The sequence below is a fragment of the Vicia villosa genome, linkage group LG4 (assembly GCF_029867415.1).
Source record: "Vicia villosa cultivar HV-30 ecotype Madison, WI linkage group LG4, Vvil1.0, whole genome shotgun sequence".
NCBI lineage: Eukaryota > Viridiplantae > Streptophyta > Magnoliopsida > Fabales > Fabaceae > Vicia > Vicia villosa.
Window position 1 is genome coordinate 190,482,183 of NC_081183.1, and position 22,452 is coordinate 190,504,634.

At 35.2% G+C, this 22,452-nt stretch overlaps 2 protein-coding genes, 1 long non-coding RNA gene and 1 pseudogene across 19 annotated transcripts; all 4 read left to right on the plus strand.

The window, feature by feature from the left end:
* Positions 1-7,030, plus strand: part of LOC131598581 (uncharacterized) — a 28,772-nt pseudogene extending 21,742 nt beyond the window's left edge.
* Positions 7,031-7,060: 30 nt separating this feature from the next.
* On the plus strand, positions 7,061-7,606 carry LOC131596482 (uncharacterized). Its single transcript, XM_058869141.1, has 2 exons — positions 7,061-7,265; positions 7,368-7,606. Exons 1-2 carry the CDS (start codon positions 7,061-7,063, stop codon positions 7,604-7,606), a joined length of 444 nt encoding a protein of 147 aa, XP_058725124.1.
* A 180-nt stretch (positions 7,607-7,786) lies between these two features.
* On the plus strand, positions 7,787-9,204 carry LOC131598582 (uncharacterized). The gene is made up of 2 exons (XM_058871166.1): positions 7,787-8,543; positions 8,627-9,204. The coding sequence occupies exons 1-2, from the start codon at positions 7,787-7,789 to the stop codon at positions 9,202-9,204; spliced, it is 1,335 nt and encodes a 444-aa protein (XP_058727149.1).
* A 1,422-nt stretch (positions 9,205-10,626) lies between these two features.
* LOC131596484 (uncharacterized) lies at positions 10,627-18,577 on the plus strand. Of its 17 annotated transcripts, none has more exons than XR_009282322.1 (11): positions 10,637-12,194; positions 12,294-12,713; positions 12,802-13,065; positions 13,158-13,339; positions 13,703-14,247; positions 14,538-14,905; positions 15,100-15,275; positions 15,352-15,439; positions 15,523-15,588; positions 15,678-15,775; positions 15,892-16,331. It is a non-coding gene; the product is annotated as an uncharacterized LOC131596484 (long non-coding RNA). The 17 variants fall into 17 exon arrangements; XR_009282325.1 differs by having other exon boundaries at positions 10,638-12,194; positions 15,542-15,588; XR_009282326.1 differs by having other exon boundaries at positions 10,638-12,194; positions 15,548-15,588.
* Positions 18,578-22,452: the final 3,875 nt, after the last annotated feature.

Genomic DNA, 22,452 nt, shown 5'->3' on the forward strand with positions numbered 1-22,452 from the left:
TGCCTGAGTGTTTGGTCGTAGAGTTACGCCTGTTTATCGAGTAAGAAGAAAGAAGGTTCTATGATGTAATGTTTCTTGAAGATATTTGATTCTAAGAGCGACGATGATCATGTGGAACATTTAAGGATTGTGTTATCGGTGCTCAAAGAGAAGGAGGTCATGTAAAGCTTTCTGAATATGAGTTTTGGTTGGAAGAAGTGAATTTTCTTGGATATGGGATTTCGAGTTGAGGTGTGTTGATGCAGATATCGATAAGTGGTAGGTTATGCTTCAAGGTAACTTAAAGTTCATAAGGGGAATTATTCGATGTATGTATTGGAGTTGTTTGCCTTTGTGTTTGTTTTGGAATGTAAGAGGCATTGTTTGTGTGGATCAAGGTTTGATGTGTTGAGTGATCACAAGAGTTGAATACGAGGTAAACAAGACGAGTAGAATTTCGAAGGATTTTAATCTTTGGTTTGAATTACGATCCTGGTAAAGTGAAGGTTGTGGCCGATGCATTGAGTAGGAAATAATTTTATAAGTTATGTTGAGGATTCAAGAATTAGAAATCGTTGGAACGATTTGGAGGGTTGAGTTTGGTTGTGAAGCGACGTCTTCGTGTGTTAAGTTGATATGTTGAAGCCTACTTGGAATATTTTGACAAGATTTGAGAAGGTTAGAAATTGGATTTTTTCAATTGGTTGACAAGATGATATTGATTAATCAAGGAAAAAGTAGTAACTTTCGGATTGATGAGAATGGTGTCATGAGATGTTGTGATCGAGTTTGTATTCCTGATGGTTAGAATTCAGACAAAGAGAATTTTAGATGAGGAACATCGTAATGATTTGAGTATTAATCATAGTGTTAATTGTGTATCGAGAGTTGAGGAACTGTGTAGTGGTAAAGTATGAAAAGGGATATACCAGAATTGTGTATTTGAGTTGGATTTGTCAGGAACCGTTTCGTTTGGTGCAACAGTTATCTATTTTTGAGTGGAAGGGAGATGGTATCTCTATGGATTTTGTTTCGAGATTGCCGAGGCATCGAGTAACTGTGAAGTGAGTTTGGTCAGTGTGGATAGTTGACGAAATGTGCTCGTTTTATTCCGATGAAGAAGGATTATTCGCTGAAGAGACTTGCTGAGTTGTGCATTGAAACGATTATGTGTTTGCATGGTATTCCATTTGGGTATTGGAATGACATCTTTTGAAGCTTTGTATGGTCGTAAGTGTAGAACATTTTGTATCGGTATGAATCAAGAGAGAGTGGATGTGGTTTTGGTGTTGAGATGGTTGTGTCGACTGAATTTTCGAGGACGAAAATATTTTAAGTTGGGGAGAGTTGTAACAACCCGTTTTTTTAGTATTTATTTTATTATATTATTTTTATACTTTTGGTGCGTTAAATTAATTATTTAATAGTTATGAGATTTAATTATTAATTTAATTAATTAAACTTGAGTGCATTTGTGTTCAATAGAATTAATTAAATTATTAGAGAGTTTGATTAATTGGGCCTATTTATTAGAGTTATAAGCAATTGGGGGGTGCTTTTATTTTTAAAGCCCAATATGATAAATAATGATAGTAAGAGAGGAAAAAAGGGATAGAAGCATCATTAGTTCATTTTTCTGGTTTTGGAGAAATAGAAGTGAAGGAAGAGAGCAAGAGGAGAAAGCTAGGGTTTTGGAGGAGAAAACAAGAGGTAAGGGGGAGAATCCCTAATCATTATGGGCTAGTATAATGGGGTAAATTGGTAGATTATCCTTATAAATTGTTCATGAATAAATATTATGGTATGGGTGTTTTGATTTCCAGCATTATATTGAAGAAATCTGTAAAACGAATTAGAAACTTAAGCTATCATCCGAAACATACTGTTCATTTCATTGTTTTCATTTGATTTGTGTAGGTACTTGTTTTCAATTTACTTGTTTCTTTAATGAATCACTTTTGGCTGTATGCTATTTCAATTTAATATGAAGTGTCACTACAGCTACCTGAGTAACCGTGAGTCACCAACATTTCCTCATTTTCCGCTACAGTGCGCCTTAGACCAATGAACGTGGCTGCATATCCTCCTAGCATTATTTAGAAACCGTGAGAACCCTGTAGGCACTAAGTTGAATTGGGAACCGTAGAAAAGCACCACTTGTAGCATGTTATTTTACTGTAGCGATAATTACCACATGTAGTTATTATGACCACCCAAATTTTATGGATAGCATACACTCATGACAGACTAGCGGCTGGCCATACACTAAAGCATACATGCCTCACTAATTATTTTCCTTATTTCATTTAATAAGCTGATACATTAATTGCTAGATAGACTTCTATTTCTTTTATATAGTAGTGATACCACTACTGACAAGTAAATCAAATGGTGATGTGATAACATTCATCCACTGTAGCGATAAGGCAATATATAGAGGTTATGCTTACTTACTGTAGCGCAGCCACTTGATGTAGGAATAAAAGAACATGCTGCTACTAATTAATGCAATGAGTCAAAACGTGGGTCTGCCACCTTTTTCCAATGAACACCACTTGATATCTTTCTTTTGCTGTAGCATAATTTCATGAGGAATGAATATAGACCCTCCTTTTTCTATTACCCTGTTTTGGTTATTTTTATTCTAAGAAGCATGATGCACCCATTTTACTTAGTCAATAGGAAATGTGTCTCACTTCAACTACTATTAATAATTGCTGAACATACCATTTGCTGTTAGAATAATGGACACTCTTGTATACATATAGCTAACATGAAATGTGATATATATGTGCATATAATTATGGTAGTTAATAAGTGTGAGATAAATCTTATCTTGATTAATTGATAGATTTCATAGGTTAATTAGTAAATAATTATAGTTTAGTGACATTAATTATTATATTAAAATAGTGAACTTCTAATAGAAATGACCCATAGTCATGTTCTAGTATTGTTCTAAGGTAGAATTTTCTATGAGTAATTAAGTAGTATAATTCAAATGGCTTGTTAGGTTATTATTAAAAGAGTAAATCTTATCCAATTGAGAAATTGTGAGCTAGTATATGACAATATTAATGACTAGTATTAATTAAAAATGGTGGATTGGATTTGTGTGTTGATTATTATATGTGAATAATGCTTATGTGATGAGAATGTTGTGTACAATATTGTGGAATAATTCATTGAGTGAATTAATTGTGATATGCTAAATATTAAGATGGTAGAGATGATCTTAATTGCATATGGTTGATTAACATTGTACATACATTCATATCATGGATGCCTTGAAACAAAGGTGGTTTGCTTTGAAACATAAGCGAGGCTTAGATTCTAAAGTGAATCGGAAGCGGTAAACTATATGTTTACGTTTGGTGGGCTTTGGTCTTGTCCGGATCGGAAGCGTGGCTTGGATTCTAGATATTGAATCGGAAAGCGGTGAAACTTTGGGTTCACAATTCGGTACCACATGCATAGTGTCACATATCTTGCATTGGGTCACATTAAAATTATGCGATAATTGAGTATGTGAAGTTGATGTGATTGTGATATGTGTATGAGTTTGATAATTGAAACGAGTGAAGTGTGAATACATATTTGATTAAAATGTGTGAATAGGTGAGAATCATGACTGTGTACTTATCTGGGAATATGATAGTAGAATTGAAATATTATACTATTTAAGCTTGTCGTATACCCGATAACATGTGATTTATGCGTTGATTACTATTATATATCTCGTTTTATATAGTATGACTAATTACTTGAAGTATCGATTTAACCGTTGTATTCTGTTATACTTTCTTCATAATGATTCGTATTCTCACCCTTCTGTTTTAATGTTGCCCTCGTTTGGCGACATGCAGGTTCTGGAGTTTAGTAGCCGCGTGTGACTTAGCTGGAGGTTCTTCCTTGGTTATTGGAGACTAGGTAGTGAGTCGATGCTCTGGTCATGTAACACTGGGTAGATTAGTCGTGTTGAACTCATGTTTCTATTTGGTTATGTATTATGTTTATGACTTGAGAACTTGTTATTTGGCTACTTGTTGTTTGAGAGGCTTTCAAGCCAAATATCCTGAATTATGTTTTAATTTATGTTGATATGATTATTGAGACTTGATCATGGTATGGGACATGGATCATTTTATGAAACACATGAGTATTTAGTAGTTTCCGCTGTGAATGCATATTCTAGATAAAATATGATGAATTGAGAAGTGTTATTTGAAATGACCAGGTGTATCATATATTGTAAGTAAATGCTGTCGGTTTTTAAAAAGTTTTTAGTTTTTGGAAAACGTCGATGTGACGCCCTTTTGAATTATATGCATGCTTATTCTCTGATTATATGCTTATTTATTTTGGGGTATAAAAGGGGTGTTACAAAGCTCACCGTGGATTCGTCCTCCGATAACATTCGGAGTCGGTTAGTTTCCTGATTCTATATGCTTCTTATGACTGATCACCGTGTATGTCGTGTTGCCATGCTTGAACCGTGTTAGTTTGTAATGTTTGAATCTTACCGCTGTTTGAATGTTGAATGTAATCGTGTGGATTTATATGCTGCGATTTTGGGTGCTGAGTTGTTTGTATGCTTTTGATTATCGAAATCGAGAGTTGATAGAGATTTGAGACGTGAGAGTTTGAAGCGAGAGCAGAGTTAACCGATCGAGAGGGTGAGGCCGAGAGAGAGTTTTGTTGTCGCTGTGTTCATGAAAGTTTAGTTGTTGTTTGTTTCGATTATTGAGAGGCGAGTGTTATCCTTGTTTAGTTCGTGTGATAGATGATGAATGAACCGAGAGTTTGAGGCTGAGAGGTGAGAGTAGAGTGAGTAATTTGAGAGTTTGGGAACAGAGCATTTCGGAAGAGATGAGAGAAGCCATGGGAGAAACAGAGGAATTGGGTTTGGAAGCAGAGCCGTGAGAGAGAAGAAGAGAGAGGCGGACCCTCCTTAGTCATTAGGGTTTTCTTTGTTTAATGGATATTTGGGCCTTGTATCTGTTTCCTAATCCGGCCCATTTCGTTTTCAGCATTATCACCCCCTTTCTAGCGATTTTCCCCCTGAGTTGATGTCTTTTATTTTATTTTGGGCCAAGCTTAGAGTCCAATGGATCCTTCGTATGATATTTACATCTTTTTTTTTTACTTTCAGCCTTTATTTTAGTTTCTTTTAATTGTTTTAGTCTTAGTTTTAATTCTTGTTTGTTTTATCACAAAAATTCAAAAACATGCTTTTATTTTAAATTTAGACTTTATTTTTATTTTCATATTAAAAATTACAAAAATATTTTAATTTGTTTATTTTCCTTTTTAGCAACTCATGTTTGTATATATTCATCTTTTATATTTTCTATTTCTTTTAAAATGCTTTGTTCGGTTTTCTTTTATTTTCTTTTATGCACATGTTAATTCCGTTCCACGACAATTGTGTAAGTCTCCAAAGGTCGAGCAGCAGTGGAATGCGACGTTTAACATCACACACACACAAAATGTTTTAAGCCGAACTACGGCTGCTCTGATTCCTTAATCGGGATACGTAGGCATTAGGTCGCGGGGCCTGAACGAGTAGAATCTTGTATATATTTTCTTTCTTTTCCCCGTGTTTATTTTCTCTTATTTCGTCGTGTGTTTCCCTTTAGTTTTAGGTTTAGATTTTTAGATAACACCCTTAGATTTAGACTAACAAGAGCGGATCCCGTCGAGTACGACGGACGTGAGGAGTGCTAACCCCTTCTCCTTGCGTAACCGACACCCTTACCTAGTTCTCTGGGTCGTAAGACCGTTGTTTGTTTTCTTTATAGGTTTTACTCGATGTTTTCCTTTCCCATTTTTGGGATAAATAAACAATCGATGGCGACTTCATTGATTTCATTTTGATGATTACGAACCAGTTGTTTCATAGGCCAGATATCATTTCAAAAGTTTTCAAAATAAAGTTTGATACCCTCATGGATGATATTACAAAACACCATGTCATTGGAAAAGTGATTGCATGTAAGTTGTTTCATTTAATTATACTACTTTTCAATCATGTGTCTGTGTAGTACCAAAATATTACATCGAACTAACTTTCAATTTAATAGATATGTACACCATCGAATTCCAAAAGCGCGGATTGCCACATGCTCACATCTTGATATTCCTACACCCAAAGAGCAAATACCCAACACCATCTGACATAGACAAGATCATTTCTGCTGAAATTCCCGACCCGACTGTTCATCTCAATTTATACAAATTGGTTAGGGCACATATGATGCATGGACCCTGTGGGCTTGCTCGCGTGACCTCACAATGTATGAAGAATGGACGATGTTCTAAATACTATCCCAAAAAGTTTATTGAACACACTATTGTTGATGCTGAGGGATATCCGCTGTATAGGAGAAGATCAAAAACCTTCACTATTGAAAAAAATGGTATCACCTTGGACAACAGACATGTGGTTCCATATAATACCAGATTTCTTATGAAATACCAGGCACATATAAACATGGAATGGTGTAATCAGAGTACTTCCATAAAATATCTTTTCAAATATATCAATAAAGGCTATGACAGAATAACAGCAGCAGTTTCAACAAATAGAAATCAACCTGTTGATGAGATCCAACAATATCTCGACTGCAGGTATGTCTCTCCCAGTGAAGCATGCTGGCGCATTTACTCTTACAATATTAATGGCAGAAAACCAGCTGTGGAACGTATGTTCTATCATTTGGTTGGGGAAAAACCTATATACTATACAGATTATGCACGCATGGAAAATGTGCTGGAAACTGCAAGTGTGACTGAATCAATGTTTACTGCATGGCTGGTAGCAAATGCTAAATATGAAGAGGCACAAACATTAACTTATGGTCAATTTGTCTCAAAGTTTGTTTATCACAAAAAACAGAGAGAATGGAAACCGCGGAAAAAAGGCTTCACCATTGGACGTCTCATATGGGTTCCGCCAACAACTGGTGAACTGTTTTACCTGCGCATGATGTTGACAGTGGCAAAAGGACCAACAACATATGAGGAAATCAGGACCGTGGATAACATTTAGTATGATACATTCAGAGATGCATGCTTTGCAATGGGATTTCTTGAAGACGACAAAGAATACATAGCTGCTATAAAGGAGGCAAGTCATTGGGGGACTGGTCATTTTCTTCGAAAACTGTTTGTTATCATGCTTTTGTCTGGTGCTGTTAATCGCCCTGCACATGTTTGGGAACAAACTTGGCTCCTATTATCTGATGGTGTCTTACATACACAAAGAGCATTGGCTGCTAATCCAGGTTTGTTAGACATAATAAAATAGCAAACAAAACAATTTGTTAATAACAACCTACAGATGACTTACCAACAGTATTATAACTCAATTTCTCATATCAATGCAGAATTGGACCTCACACAAGAAGAGTTACAAAATTTGACTTTAATAGAAATTGAGAAACTGCTTCAGGCAAATAGAAGGACACTAAAGGATTTTAGTCCTATTCCATATCCGGATGCTTATGTTCTTGAACAGTTGGGAAACAGGCTCATATATGATGAGCGTAATTATGATACAGCATCAATGAACTCAGAATTTGAAAATCTGTTTGCTGCTCTTACAGGTAACTATTGCGTCAATTAAATTCATTTTATTTTACGCTTTGAAATTCTATGAATCAATTATTCTAACACCGTTCTACAATCAATATTATGTTCCTAAGATGAGCAAAGAAGTATTTATGAAAAAATCATCCACGCTGTGGAGTCTCAAAAACCTGCGGTTTTCTTCCTTCATGGTTATGGTGGTACCGGAAAAACATATATGTGGAGAACACTCGCAGCTGCATTAAGATCAAAACACGATATATGTTTAACTGTTGCAACTAGCGGTATAGCATCATTGTTACTTCCAGGAGGTAGAACTGCACATTCAAAGTTCAGGATACCGGTACCAACTATGGACAATTCTACTTGCAAGGTTGAATTCAACGATGATGTCGCAGACATGTTACGACAGACAAAGCTTATAATATGGGATGAGGCACCAATGGCGCATAAGTATGCAATAGAATCGCTTGACAGAACTTTGAAAGATGTTATGAGTGCAGACAAAAATTCAACTGATGTATTCGGTGGAAAGGTTGTTGTTTTCGGGGGCGATTTCAGACAGATTTTACTTGTCGTCCCCAGAGGCAGTCGTTCCGATATTGTACACTGTGCCATAAATGCATCTTACATATGGCATTCAGTTGAGGTATTAACATTGACAAGAAACATGCGGCTACGAACAGGATCAACACAGATTGACAAAAATGAGATAGCACAGTTTTCAGATTGGCTTTTAAGAATAGGAGAGGGCCGAATATCTGAGCCTAATGACGGCACCGCCGAAATCAACATACCACCTGATATTCTGATAACAGAATTTGATGATCCAATCGTGGCCATTGTCAATAGCACATACCCTGATTTCATAAATAATTTCCAATGTGTTGATTACCTTAAAAGTCGAGCGATACTTGCCTCTTCACTGGAGATTGTTGATCAGATCAATGACCATATACTTAACTTGATGCCAGGTTAAGCAACAAAAATATATAATTTAATGGATTATATTAATCTAATTTTTGCTTTTACTAATTCTGTTCGGTCAACAATGTAGGAGAGATTCGTGACTACTACAGCGCAAATTCAGTTGACAAGTCTGAGATTCATGACCCAGCAGTAGTTGATATCCTCACACCAGAATTTCTAAGTTCCCTCCGAACATCAGGATTGCCAAACCATCACTTAAAACTAAAGGTTGGGACACCTATAATGCTCATGAGAAATATAGATCAGGCTGAAGGTTTATGTAATGGCACAAGGCTGTGTATAACAAAGATGGCAGCCCATGTACTGGAGGCTTCAATAATGGGTGGTAAAGGTTTGGGAAATTTGGTTTACATACCTCGAATGGACATGTCACCATCCCAATCACCATGGCCATTCAAACTGAATAGGAGACAGTTCCCTATTATAATTTCCTATTCTATGACAATCAACAAATCACAGGGACAGTCATTGGATAACGTTGGTTTGTACTTACCGAAAGATGTATTCACACATGGCCAGATTTATGTCGCATTGTCAAGAGTAACAACAAAAAAGGGAATCAAAATACTGATACATGATGAAGAAAAGAAATTCAGGGAGAAAACTACAAATGTTGTGTATAAAGAAGTTTTTAACAATGTCTAAGATTTTAGAATTGATCAGAATAAATCTGTAACAGTGGTAATCTATATTAATAACAGCATATTAGTATTGCAAGTAACTGCTGTAATATATATTACTAACAACATATTAGCAATGCAAGTAACAGAAATAATATATATATATAGCATAACATCTAAATACCAAAATCGTATATATTAATATATAGGTGGACCTAAGTCCACCAGAAAATTACAAAAAGTTAAACACTTAGATACTTATAACAAACTTTGACATCATTTTCAATATTTCAACATTGTTACAAGTATCTCCTTGCTGATGGGATCCTTAACGCTGAAGCCCATAGAGTCTCCATCAAGCAGGCACCTTTCTTTGGCAAATTTGTACCAACCACGCCCTAAAAACATCTGACCCTTTTCGGTATGATGAACTTCACATTCATACCTGACTTCCCTTTCCCAGTCAACCAAATCTACAAACCTTGCTCCATGGAGCCAGCGACTTGCCACAACATGCTCAGGAATTTCCTGCAATATTGATATAAAACAACATTAGATAATCCCATTAACTGTTAGGGAAAGACAATAAGCTTAAAACGAATAATAACTTACAAGAAGACATGACTGAGCCATCTTCCCGTTGGACACATCTTGCTTCCAGATACAATATTGTAACTTAGCAGGCTGTTCTACATGGCAACTAAAATCATCAACAACAGGTTCATGGCATCTGGAACATTATACAAACAGACAACATGGTCAATAAATAAATGTGTTATCAAACATTCTAAATTAAAACATAAAACATAAAACGTATACTCAACATAAGCTAATTCAAACATACACAGAGTTATCAGAGGTGACAGCTTTCCCCACAGCCATTTGGTTGACCGAGTTTTCTTCACCTGCATGCAACCATATATAACTTTTAAATACAATATGTAACAGAGCAAACTTTCAAATGATGTGTTTACCTTTACCTCTCATTGCTTGATCAACTCTTCCTTCCATCTTTTCAGAAATTCGCAGCTTACACTGTTGATTGTAGAGTAATGATGAATGCTTCAGTGTTTAGTGCTATCAAACTATCTGCACATTACTTATATAACACTCTAAATGGACTCTTCACATACCTGCTACTTTTCCACTGTCCAATAGAATTCAATGCAATTGTTCAATTAGTCTTCTTTGCATTTACATCACTTCAAAACAGTTTTCATTTTATTTATATTCCTCACGAAAAACATTAACTGCCCATAACCCAATTGATCTTTCTCATTCCAATATAATATAACACATTACAACTATTTTATAACCATTTAATATTATCGTACTACTCTTTAACATATACTATTAAATTGAATTTTCAACTATTCATATGTCCATTGTTGTGTGTTTACCAATTAGATTTAATAGCCTACCATTTACAGGAGCCATACACGAACTTATACTAACCTATCAAGTTTGATAGATATCCTGTTCAATACTTATAATAAACAATACTTAATTTTAAAACAGAATGGTAATCAATTTTGAATAAAAACCAGGGCAAATTAGGCTCATTCCATGAAACTTACAACCAACATTGTTAATATTCAATTTAAAACCATACATAATGGCATAATTGTTAAACTTGGTTCACATCCACCATTACAAAAAACAACAAAACCATAAATCCCATACAAACCAAACTGCTAAAAAAAGGCCCTATACATCCACCACAAACATTGCCTAACCAACAGCTCTATGAACGATCACCACTGCGCTCCACTGTTACCATAATATCTAACACTGGCGGGTAATAAATCACAAAGTGCACTTTATCACCTTCTTTCAATTCCGCTGCCCTTACATAGTCAAACCATTCTCCATACAAATATGTTTCATTTTTTTTGGCCTCTTCTTCACATTGCACTCATATGGGTACCCGTTGTCCACATCATTGAGGGTAATCTCTGACATTCCAGCTAGCCCACATTTCTCTACTATTTCTGCAGGAATATGCTGCACTCATTGACATACAATATCAGTTACATTACTTCTCTCTATAACACCAGTGTTCCAACAACTATAGACTTTGAACACTGCTTACCATAACATTTGAGCAAAACTTCTTTACATCAAGAACTTCACGAGTCCAGTACGCTTCTTCGTACTCTTCCTGTATAGGACTCATTTCCCTGAAATTAAGACCACATTTACAGCACAATGCCAAATAAAGACCACATTTACAGCACAATGCCAATGACCCTTTCTATAGGGAAATGCTAACGAGTGCCCCAGGGGCACTCTTTAAGCATTCCAAATAAAGAAAATGTTCTTTAAAAAAGTTTACCATTTCAATTTTCGATGCATTAATTAGACATATTTCCAAGAAAAACTTCCTTTTTTTAAGCTCTTAAAGAGTGCCCCTAGAGCACTCGATGATCCGATTGTTGACCACTTGTGTTTCGGTGAAAGATAAGTAACTCATTCCTAATGCTTATGATTTAACAGAAATTCTCTTATGATGCATTGTGATAACACATCACATAATTTTGTATAAAGTTTTCCTATCAAAAGGGGAATTACTTATTGAAATGCTGGTATGCGTGTTGTGTTGGTGGCATCATGTGCTTTTATACAATGACAACAATAATGTATATAAAAATCATGATGAAACAATAATCATACGCAACATGTACACCTAGACTACAATAACATTTCACCTTCACTCATAATACACAGATGCACGGATTCTCATATTACATTCGCGGTACGTAAAAGCAATTACGTGAATGCGCATCACACACCATTGGAAATTCAATATAATGTAAATTTATGAGGATTAAGTGTGGTATTAAAGCACCTGTGTCGGTTTATTTCTATTTGCGGTGTCTGTTATCAATTATCAATCTACTACATTATTGTTCCGAGTTTTCTAATATAAAGAAATTGAATGCAACAACATTGTTGTTCGAGGCATCACGATTCTTGCTCCTGTGAATTCGCCAAATACCGATGGGATCAACCCTGGTAAGTTAAGTTATGTAAGTATATACGTCTTTTCGAAGATGATGCGATGTATAGTCTGGTATATCCGTGATTGATTATGGTTTATGGTTTATGACGCAGACTCCTGCACGAAGACACAGATTGAGGCTACTTCCTTTTGGTTAGATAACAACAAAATAAGTTGGAGACTGGATTCGGCTCTTAAGGATGGAAAGCAAGCAAAAACAGACTGACAATGCTGGCGATGGAGCAAATACCAATCACGGGATAGAATCACTTACAAGTGCTAATGATGAATATGGCATACATGAAGTATTGACTAACTATCATGACAAAGCTGTGAATAATTCTGAGGATGGAGCTTTGAATAATCAAGAGGTCTTTGATAATGGGAAGTCAACAGAATTTCAGGCTTCATTGTTGAATTCTGTTTTGTAATATACATATTTTGATGGCAAATACTAATGCACTTAATGAAATTTCAGGCTTCATTGTTGTTTGTTTACCTCGCTGTTGGGACTGGAATCGTAACGTTCCTATGTAAGACCATACTTTGACACTTTCCCTTCTCTTATTATTCATGTGTACTATTAATTGATGGTTTTAAATTGCGGTATGTATTCTGCAGAGGTATGTGTTGGATGGTGACAGGAGAAAGACAAGCTGCGAGGATTCGTAGTTTGTACTTGAAAACAATATTGAAATAGGATATTGCGTTTTTCGACACTGAAACAAACACAGGAGAAGTAATTGGTAGAACGTTTGGTGAAACAATTCTCATTCAACATGCAACGGGAGAAAAGGTTGGCAAGTTTGAATGTTGGTGGAATTTTCCCTATGGTTGTATGCTGCAGCTTCAGAATGTGTAAGCATTGAACTGCATCTTGACCAGGTTCACTTTCTGCTTTCCAATTTTTATGCCATAGAAAATGAAGATTCAACTTCTTACTTACTTTCATTATGTTTTTTTTTTTTGGGTTTTAGGTTTTGATTTTATCTGACTTGGAAGCTGATTATATCAACCCATTTGATGCTTCATCTCGGATTAACTACTTCATTCTTCCAAAGTTTATTGGATAATGAATTTTATGTGCACTATGTCTCTTCACTGGCCACTGGCTCATGTTTTTGCTCAATCTGCCTCTTACTTGCTATCATGCCATGCTGTAAGTATAGTTTTGGTTGTTATATTTTTGGTGTGCTCATACTGAATTCCATTTTGAAGAACTATAGTATTAATCATTATCTGCATTAGCTAATTATGATGATAAGTATCAGAAGTGTAACAACATACTGGTAAGTATCCAATATGATTCAGTAGAGATCTTGACGTATCTGTTTGCCAAAGGTGTATATTATATATCTATATATGAATGTTATGATGTCATTTTCATTTTCATGTGGATGGATTAATAAAAAAGGCCATATGTTCGTCAAATTAATACATAGCCAAGTCTTATTGTTGATCTTCAGTTATACCGTCCTGAAACAAATCATCGTTTCATTCAAGTTTTATTTCGATTAAAAAGATGTAGAGGAAGAAGGAAGAAGAATAAAGAGAAGAAAGAAGAAGGAGAGAGAGGACGCGGAAGAGAGAAGAATGGAAGAGGAAGAGAGAGGTTAAGGAATTGTAGATTAATGACGGAGGAACCGTTTTTGAATTTGGAGATGGTTATATATTTTGAACAGGCTTCTGGAAAGGTATAATTTTTTAGCTTCTTGAAACAAATCATGTATATTTTTGAACTTTGTCTTTCAGCGTTTAGCAAAGATCATTTACTTAGAGGTTACCTTGATTTCAATTTTCTATTGTCTTGGTCATGTTCACACAATTTGTTTACTTTATTATAGACTAATGGAGAGTTCATTAATTGCATCTTATACTTACTTTGGTCCTCTTGGATTTTAGTTACTTTATCTACTAATTCAGCCATTCAGATAAGCAAGACAGTTGATGGAGATAGTATCCTACATAATGATGGTAAAGGTAAGAAATTTCAAACAATACTTGGTGAAGACACACGATGGGAAATTAAATGGGAGGAACTTCGTATCGGGGAGCGTATTTGTATTGGTGAGTTTATTCCCAGGCTTTAAATATGATTTTTGGATTTAAAAGTTTATTGGGTTGATTGCAATGGCACTGTAAGTTTTCTCATACTTTTTATGTTGTCTTTTAAAAGGTGATTAGAATTCCATAGTCTGAAAAAGTCTAGATAACTTCATTGTTCTGATTTATTTATGCAACGATTTTGTTCCAATGTGGGTATTGAGAAATTGAATGGAATTTTCTACATCTGAATACGTTCCTTGGCCAATAGAGATACTATTCCGTGACCGATTTTATTTTAAATTTGAGTGCAGTTCGAGATTATGGTTTACCTCAAAGGGAAAGTTGTCACATGATCAGGCCTTGCATAAATACTGCATATCTTTGAAAGTGTTGAGTTTACGTAAAAATTCGTATATCAAACAATATGTGCGTGGTTTGCATTACAAGTATGTGGCTGCATACTTCTGATATAATATTTCTTCAAGTGATTATGATTCCTCATTGTGAAAGGGTATAAAGATGCGTGCCTTGAGTTTGGACCACGGGTTAGTATCATGGTCCCTTTGATTTTACGAAAAAGGGAGCCTCATGAGGTCGAGTTCATTCAGGAAGTCTAGGAGGTAGTTCAAGCCCATGAGAGAGTCATCGGGAAAAATGCTCAATGAGTTTCTTTCAAATGGTTATTATTAATCTTCTGTTTTCAAACTGTATTTCTAATTTATAATATCATTCATGACTTGCTTACTGTTTAGTCAATATATGCTCTAACTAGCTTCTGGACCATTGTTCAACTTTTCTTGCATTTCAAATAATGCAATTGGTATTAATTGCACAATAATGCTTTTGTGTGTCTAATGTATCTTCAATCTGCAGTGTTCCTCTCTACCTGGCTGTTAATGTAAAAGAAGTTTTAACAATGTGAGTCTTTTTGAGAGTGAAGGTTGTGAGGATGTACTTATTCAGCTTATATCCCTTGATATCGGTGCACTTATTGCCAGAGCAAAATACCTGGGAGAATTCGAAGATAGGATGAAAGCCGTTCTTAACGGGTATCCTTAAAAGAGCTCAATATGTTTTCAATATGGTTTAGAACGCAAACCTTCTGATGTGCAGAAGTATGTAAAGGTGTTTATGGAAGTTGACACCGACAGGGATGGGAAAATCACCAGGGAGCAGGCACGCAGTCTATTTTTAAGTTGGAGATTACCGATAGGTAAAACCTTTTGCATTCAAACTAACAACTGTTTGATAAAGTCTTAATGCATTTTGGTATTGTAACAAGTTTGTGAACTTTAGTTTCCTTGATGTTATTAAGGAGCAGCAGATCAGTAGGGGTTATTTGCTTGTGAACTTTATGAATTAGTAAGATATTCATTTCAATTAATCATATTTTCTTTCTGCAGATTATAATATAATTGAATAACGGGTTATTTGTTTTTTTTGGTTTCTAGATAATGGCATAGAGTCTTAATGGATTGACAGTTGGATTCTCACTTCCTGATAATCTAATGGAATCTCCGGCAAGGTCTGAAAGTGTATTCTCTCTCAGGTAAAGTCATGACTGCTTATGTTATACTAGTATGAAAGAATATGAACAACTATTTCTAGGAACTAGGCTTATTGTGTGTAGTAGCATATAAATAGTAATTATGTTGATATGGTTAGGGAGATGATTAAATATTATGATCTTGCTGATGCTGGAATTAAAGAGAGAAATGGTTATGATGCGCTTTATTTGTACCATTTCGAGTTCGTCTTCCTCTACGTGCAATCTGCTACTCTCAATGATAGAATCGGTTTATGCTATGTCGTCAAGAATCGTTTAACTTCTTCTTGCTATATGGTTTCAAAATAAGAGAGCTAGATGGAAATCAAAGCAACTTGAGAGAGTACAATAAACTTTAAAATATTTACAATAGTTTGGTATCAAGATTTGTATGAAATGAGTTTCATCTATGGAGTTAGGCCATGTTTGGATAAATAACTTAATCAAACGCCTACAGTATAAGTGCTTATACATGAACACTTAATCTTATGAAATCCTACCATGTAGATATATCATAACTTTGATTGCAACTTCATAACAGTAAATTCATTGTAACTTCCATGCATGCAGTTTTTTTCCTTTAAAAAAAATACAATTTCGTAACAGTGACATTGGCAGAAAGTGAGGCATGGTGATGAAATTATTTTGAGAGAGGGAAGGAAATATATTTAAAGTTGTGGTGGTTTGTCTTTTCTAATTTCCATTAACACTCTTGAAAAAAAGTGACTATTAACGTAAGATTTTATGAAACAACCACTTTTTGGCCCTTGAAAATGTGAGATTTTATTTATTTTATTAATATCTTTTTATGTTTGTAATTGAATGGTAACACAAATTAGTTTTAGTATTGATTGATTGTTTTTCAGTATTTGACAATTTTTACGTGTGCAATATTTTTTTATATGTTTTATTATGTAGCTTGATCTTGAAGCATAATAAACTGATGCAAAAGAGAGAAATAAGAATATTTTCTTAAATATAATTAACATGAATCAATGAAAATGTGGACAATTAATTGAAGGGAAATGCTAACGAGTGTCCCAGGGGCACTCTTTAAGAGCTTAAAAAAGGAAGTTTTTCTTGGAAATATGTCTAATTAATGCATCGAAAATTGAAATGGTAAACTTTTTTAAAGAACATTTTCTTTATTTGGAATGCTTAAAGAGTGCCCCTGGGGCACTCGTTAGCATCACCCTTTTCCATAAATATATCCTATACATCTTGTAGTTCCAATGGAATAACAAAACAGAAAGTTAAGTGTATGGTTGAGCTTTCTGTAGATTCCAGACATTATGAAATGCTAGCTGACCTCGTGCACCAACTCAAATCTTCTCCCTAATAAAGGTTACTCTTCCATTAGTGTTATAATTATATTATAACATTAACAATTCTCTCGATTTCAACATATTCTAATTAGTCTCTAGTTTCCAAAGCATCTTTTGCTAAGTTCATAGAATTAAGAAAGCAATATTGGTCTGAGAATCGGCCGCATTATATGAACTAGGAAAAAATGATTCCTCAATCCTTCAGTAACGTTTCTATCGTCTATATAACTGATTTTATTTCATTTACATGAAAGGCACCAAGAAAAAAACCACATAGATTACTGAGAGGGTGAAGGAACATGGGAGGTATAAAAAGATGGTTATTTAAGAGGCTAAGAGAGAAATCATGGAGGTGCAAGAAATTTTTGTCTTCATTTAAGTGGAAGAGCCATTATTGGCCATTTCCATTTATAAATTACTTTATTTTTAAGATTATGATGGTGGTTGAGACCATTGTGTTGGTTATGATGCTGTCTCTGTTCTACCTTTTTTGTGGCTGTACCTTTTAAGTTTCCTTGTAGAGTCGAATGGAATGGAATCTAGTGATTCTTAAAACTATGTTAACTAATTCCATTCCATTTCATTTCTTGTTAATCTATATCACCAACTCAAACATACCATTAATATTTGATTCTGGTAAAATGCAAACCTTAATCAGCAGCTACTTTAAAGAAACAGCCTTTTTTTATATGATAGTCAATTTTTTTTTTTATAGGAGTAATTCAGTACAGCATGCAATGGTAGCGTGTTAAAGCAATGTCTAAGATGCTAACAAGCATTCAAATATAAACAGAATGCATGACTTTGTAGCCTTTGTATTGGGTATGTAGTTTATTAGGCTAAAAAATGCTTTAGTTGAATTAAAAATACAAAGTCTCGATCACTAAATTTTAATACGTCATATTATTCCTATTAGTTTTGTAATCAATCGATTATTTAAGGTATTGGAGTGGCGCAGTTAAGAAAAGGGTCCTATGAACTAAAGGATGTTGCTCTACAAAATGCAATTTGTAAAGGGGTTGAAGTCGACAATGACCTGAAAAAGTTATACGGTGGCAAAGGGAGAAGTCGACGTAATAGACAAACAAGATGGTCAAAGTGTATCTGTCGACCATGTTGAGAATTGAGACTTACACAAAAATCTATTGAAGAGTAATTCAATATTCAGAAGTTGTTGTTAATCAGAAGAAGATGCTTCTGATGTTCTGGTGTTGTTCAGAAGCAGTAGAGCTTCTGAGGTTATTAATCAGAAGCAGATGCTTCTGATGTTCTGGAGTTGAGTTTGTTAGTGTAGCTGTTAAGTTTAGTTAGTAAGAGTACTTTAGTATTTTCTAGTATTGTACTGTTTGTACCTTAAACTTGTTCACTAAGTTTAGTGAATTAGGGCTTAGGAGGCAATTTTTTTTCTTTTGTATAAATAGCCTTGTAGTAGCTATCATTTATTAACAATGCAAGTAGAATATACATCTTTATTCTCTCATTAATCTTTGCGTCGTTATTCTCTTTGTCATCATCTTTATTCTTTGTGCACCAACAATTGGTATCTAGAGCTCCGATTCCAAACACAGGGAAACACGAGTGAACGTGAGTTTGTGTGACTGTGTGATTGATTTTGTTTCTGGGAAACAAAGTTGTGTTGAATCACATTTTTTCTTGGTTGTTTGTGGGTTGGGAAACACTGTGTGAGTGTGAGTGAAATCTGATTTTTCTGCACAAGTTTAAAGATGAGTGGAAGCAACTTGAATACCAAACTTCCAGTTCTTGATGGTAAAAATTGGAATAGATGGATGATTCAAATGCATGTATTATTTGGTGCTCAAGATGTTTTAGATCTTGTCACTAGAGGATATGTTCCGGTTGCAGTGGATGCAACGGAAGAACAAAGAGAAGCGCAGAGGGAATCAGACAAGAGAGATCAAAAGGCGTTGTTCTTCATCCATCAGTGTGTGGATGTGAATGTGTTTGAGAAGATTTCTGATGCTATGAAGTCTAAGGAGGCGTGGGATATACTGGTCAGGTGTTACAGTGGTGACGTATCAGTAAAGAAGGTGAAACTTCAATCCCTGAGAAAGCAATATGAAAATCTCAACATGAAGAACAATGAGAAAGTTTCTGAGTATATCTCTAGAGTGATTGTGATCACTAATGAGATGAAGGCTTGTGGAAAAACTCTTTCTGAACAAGTAATCATAGAGAAGATATTGAGGTCTCTTACTCCTCAATTTGATTATATTGTTGTATCTATTGAACATTCTAAAGATCTGGACACCATGAGAATAGAAGAGCTGCAAAGTAGTCTAGAGGCGCAAGAGTTGCGTCTGACTGAAAGAACTTCTGAGAGGGAAGTTGAGCTGACTCTGAAGGCTTCTTTTGTCAAGAAGGACCAGAAGCTGAAAAAACATGGTAGGTCGCAGAAGTCAGAAGTCTTCTATTCTGATGAGGAGAAACATTAGAAGGGAAAGGAGAAGTATGACAAGAGAATGGTTCAGTGTTACTGTTGTAATAGGTTTGGCCACTTTGCTAAAGATTGTTGGTCAAACAAAGAAGAAGCAAAAATAGCCAGAGGAGATTCTGATGATGAACCTGTGCTATTAATGGCTTATGAATCTGATGAGGAACCTGTGAGTTTGTCGTTTTCTGATTCTGAAGGGGAAGAAGATAACTCTGAATATTCTGAAGGAGTATTTTTATATGATTCAGAATCAAAAGATGACTTTGAAGATTCTGGAGAAGAGTCAGAATCTGAGGTTTTTGAAAATAAGTCAGAGTAAGAAGATGACTCTGAAGCTGAAGACAAGTCAGAATCCGAAGGTGATTCTGAGTCTGAAGGAGAATCAGAAGATGAGTCAGAATCAGAAGAAGATTCTGCTTCTGAAGATGAGTCAGAACTTGAAAGTTCTGAAGAAGAGTTAGAGTCAGAAGATGAAGAATCTTCTGGAGACTCTGAAGATGAGTCAGATGGTGAATCTGATTCTGATCCAGATTTTGATGATGATCAAGAATCTGGTGGTGGTCATGCTTCTGGAAAGGAAAACTCTAAAGACATAGGTTCTGGAGGACAAGCTTCTAAAGATGATCATGTTTCTGGTGTTAATCATGACGTTGAAAATGAAACTTTTGAAGGCGGAGCTTCTGAAGGTAGTCCAGCTTCTGACGGTGGTCATGATTCTGAAAGAAAAGATTATGAAGTTGGAACTTCTGAAGGCAGAGCTTCTGAAGACGATCCAACTTCTGAAGTGGTGGTTTTGAACAAGACCCATAAATTAACAAAGGTGGAACTTCTGGTGGTGATCAAACTTCTGAAGAAAATCCAGAAGGAGATATGGTTCCAGAATCAGAAGGAGATTCTGAACTATTGGATATTGAAGAAGCACTCGAGAAGAAAGGCTGGCTGAATGCCATAAAAGAAGAACTTAAGGCTTTAGAAGGAAACAAGACTTGGAAGTTAACTAAGCTTCCAAAGAAGAAGAAAACCATCAGCGTCAGATGGGTTTTCAAGGAGAAATCTGCATTTCTAAATGGAGTATCAGAAGTTGCACACTGTAGCAACCAGAAGAAACTTACAGATGTTCTGATGAAGGATGTCAAGACTGAACACCTTATTCGTATGGAGTTGGTGTAGATTTTGGCTAGCTGAATATGAATTAAGGGATGGTATTAAAGAGTAATTCAATATTCAGAAGTTGTTGTTAATCAGAAGAAGATGCTTCTAATGTTCTGGTGTTGCTCAGAAGCAGTAGAGCTTCTGAGGTTATTAATCAGAAGCAGATGCTTCTGATGTTCTGGAGTTGAGTTTGTTAGCGTAGCTGTTAAGTTTAGTTAGTAAGGGTACTTTAGTATTTTCTAGTATTGTACTGTTTGTACCTTAAACTTGTTCACTAAGTTTAGTGAATTAGGGCTTAGGTGGCAATTTTTTTTCTTTTGTATAAGTAGCCTTGTAGTAGCTATCATTTATTAACAACGCAAGTAGAATATACATCTTTATTCTCTCACTAATCTTTACACCGTTATTCTCTTTGTCATCCTCTTTATTCTTTGTGCACCAACAAAATCCGATTATATTTATGTGTTGGGGGTTTGTGTCGAATTAAGCACTTGAGCAGGATAAATTTGAAATTTAAAAGTACCAGCAATTACAACAGGAGTATTTCAAAATAAGCGCCAAAGACGTGGAGAACGGTTACATTAAGACGTGTCAAACATTTGGCAGGTTTCAGGCCGTAGGCAGTTAGTTTGTACTCATTATAAATAAAGGATCCATCGAAGGATTTTAGTGTGTTCATTTGTACTAAATCACTTAGAAAAACTTTGCATTTTGAGCGTAAGAGAGCAGAAAAGTTTCAAGAGTGCTAATGTACGTGAATCACCACTTTTATTTCAATGCAACTTCCTTTCTTTTCAATTGTTCCTTTTGAGTATCTTGTTGTAGTCTCTTTTACTTTTGAACAATTCTTTTACATCGTTATCTATGTTTTCGACACTAATTCCATTACAATAATGGAATTTACCAAAGACACGAGCTACCCTCAGTTAGTCACATTAACTTCTTTTTGTGGAAAACCATACTTGTCCAACGCTTTGAAGAAAACCGTTTCTTATAGTCTAATTTTTCGTCGAATTGAACAAGTTATACTTAGTTACATTAACACATGTCCTAGGATCAACTAGTCGATCCTCCAAGTGACCCTTAGTTTTTACGCTATGGGAGGACTAGCGGTTATTTACCATTTTCCACATTAAACACTTGGTCACCAATATATGCTACTATAATGCTTGGATGATTTGCATCCACCAATAACCTTTTATCAGATACTTATGTTGCAAAGTTTACTGTTTGCTGGATAGTTAATACATCTATAAAAAATTACATATACTAAAATTAGTTTATGTCATTGAAATATATAAAAAATTAACAACAACTTGTACATTTATATTGAATAAGATTAACCTTGGTGTATTTCATTAACATGATTTTAAATTCATGTAAAACTTCACAAATGAAATGTGATAGTAACTTCATATCCACTAGCAATTTTGAAACATTAACGTCAGTAGACCATGGGTTGAGATTAATTACCCTTGGTCAATCCAGTCCAATTCACTCACTTAGAAAAATGAACAAAATGATCAACTTCTCTATATGCCACCTTGACCTTGGCCGGATTAGGTTGGTGGACATTTGACTCGCATGACCATAAACCTGTAATGAACCAACTCATCCAACCTGCAAACCATTGTTAACCAGTCTAGGTGGGGCCAGATTGAGCCGTGCTAACACCTATGCACAACCAAAATTAAAGAACCTATTGTCCGATAACGATGATAATGAACTTAACATGTCACTTTGAAGAGTCT

What these genes read in the sequence shown, in the direction of transcription:
- LOC131596482 (XM_058869141.1), top strand. Translation starts at nt 7,061, where the DNA reads ATGGGATTTCTTGAAGACGACAAAGAATACATAGCTGCTATAAAGGAG. An exon ending in AGCATTGGCTGCTAATCCAG is followed by an intron (nt 7,266 to 7,367) that starts GTTTGTTAGACA and finishes ATATCAATGCAG; the next exon opens with AATTGGACCTCACACAAGAA.
- LOC131598582 (XM_058871166.1), top strand. Translation starts at nt 7,787, where the DNA reads ATGTGGAGAACACTCGCAGCTGCATTAAGATCAAAACACGATATATGT. An exon ending in TATACTTAACTTGATGCCAG is followed by an intron (nt 8,544 to 8,626) that starts GTTAAGCAACAA and finishes TCAACAATGTAG; the next exon opens with GAGAGATTCGTGACTACTAC.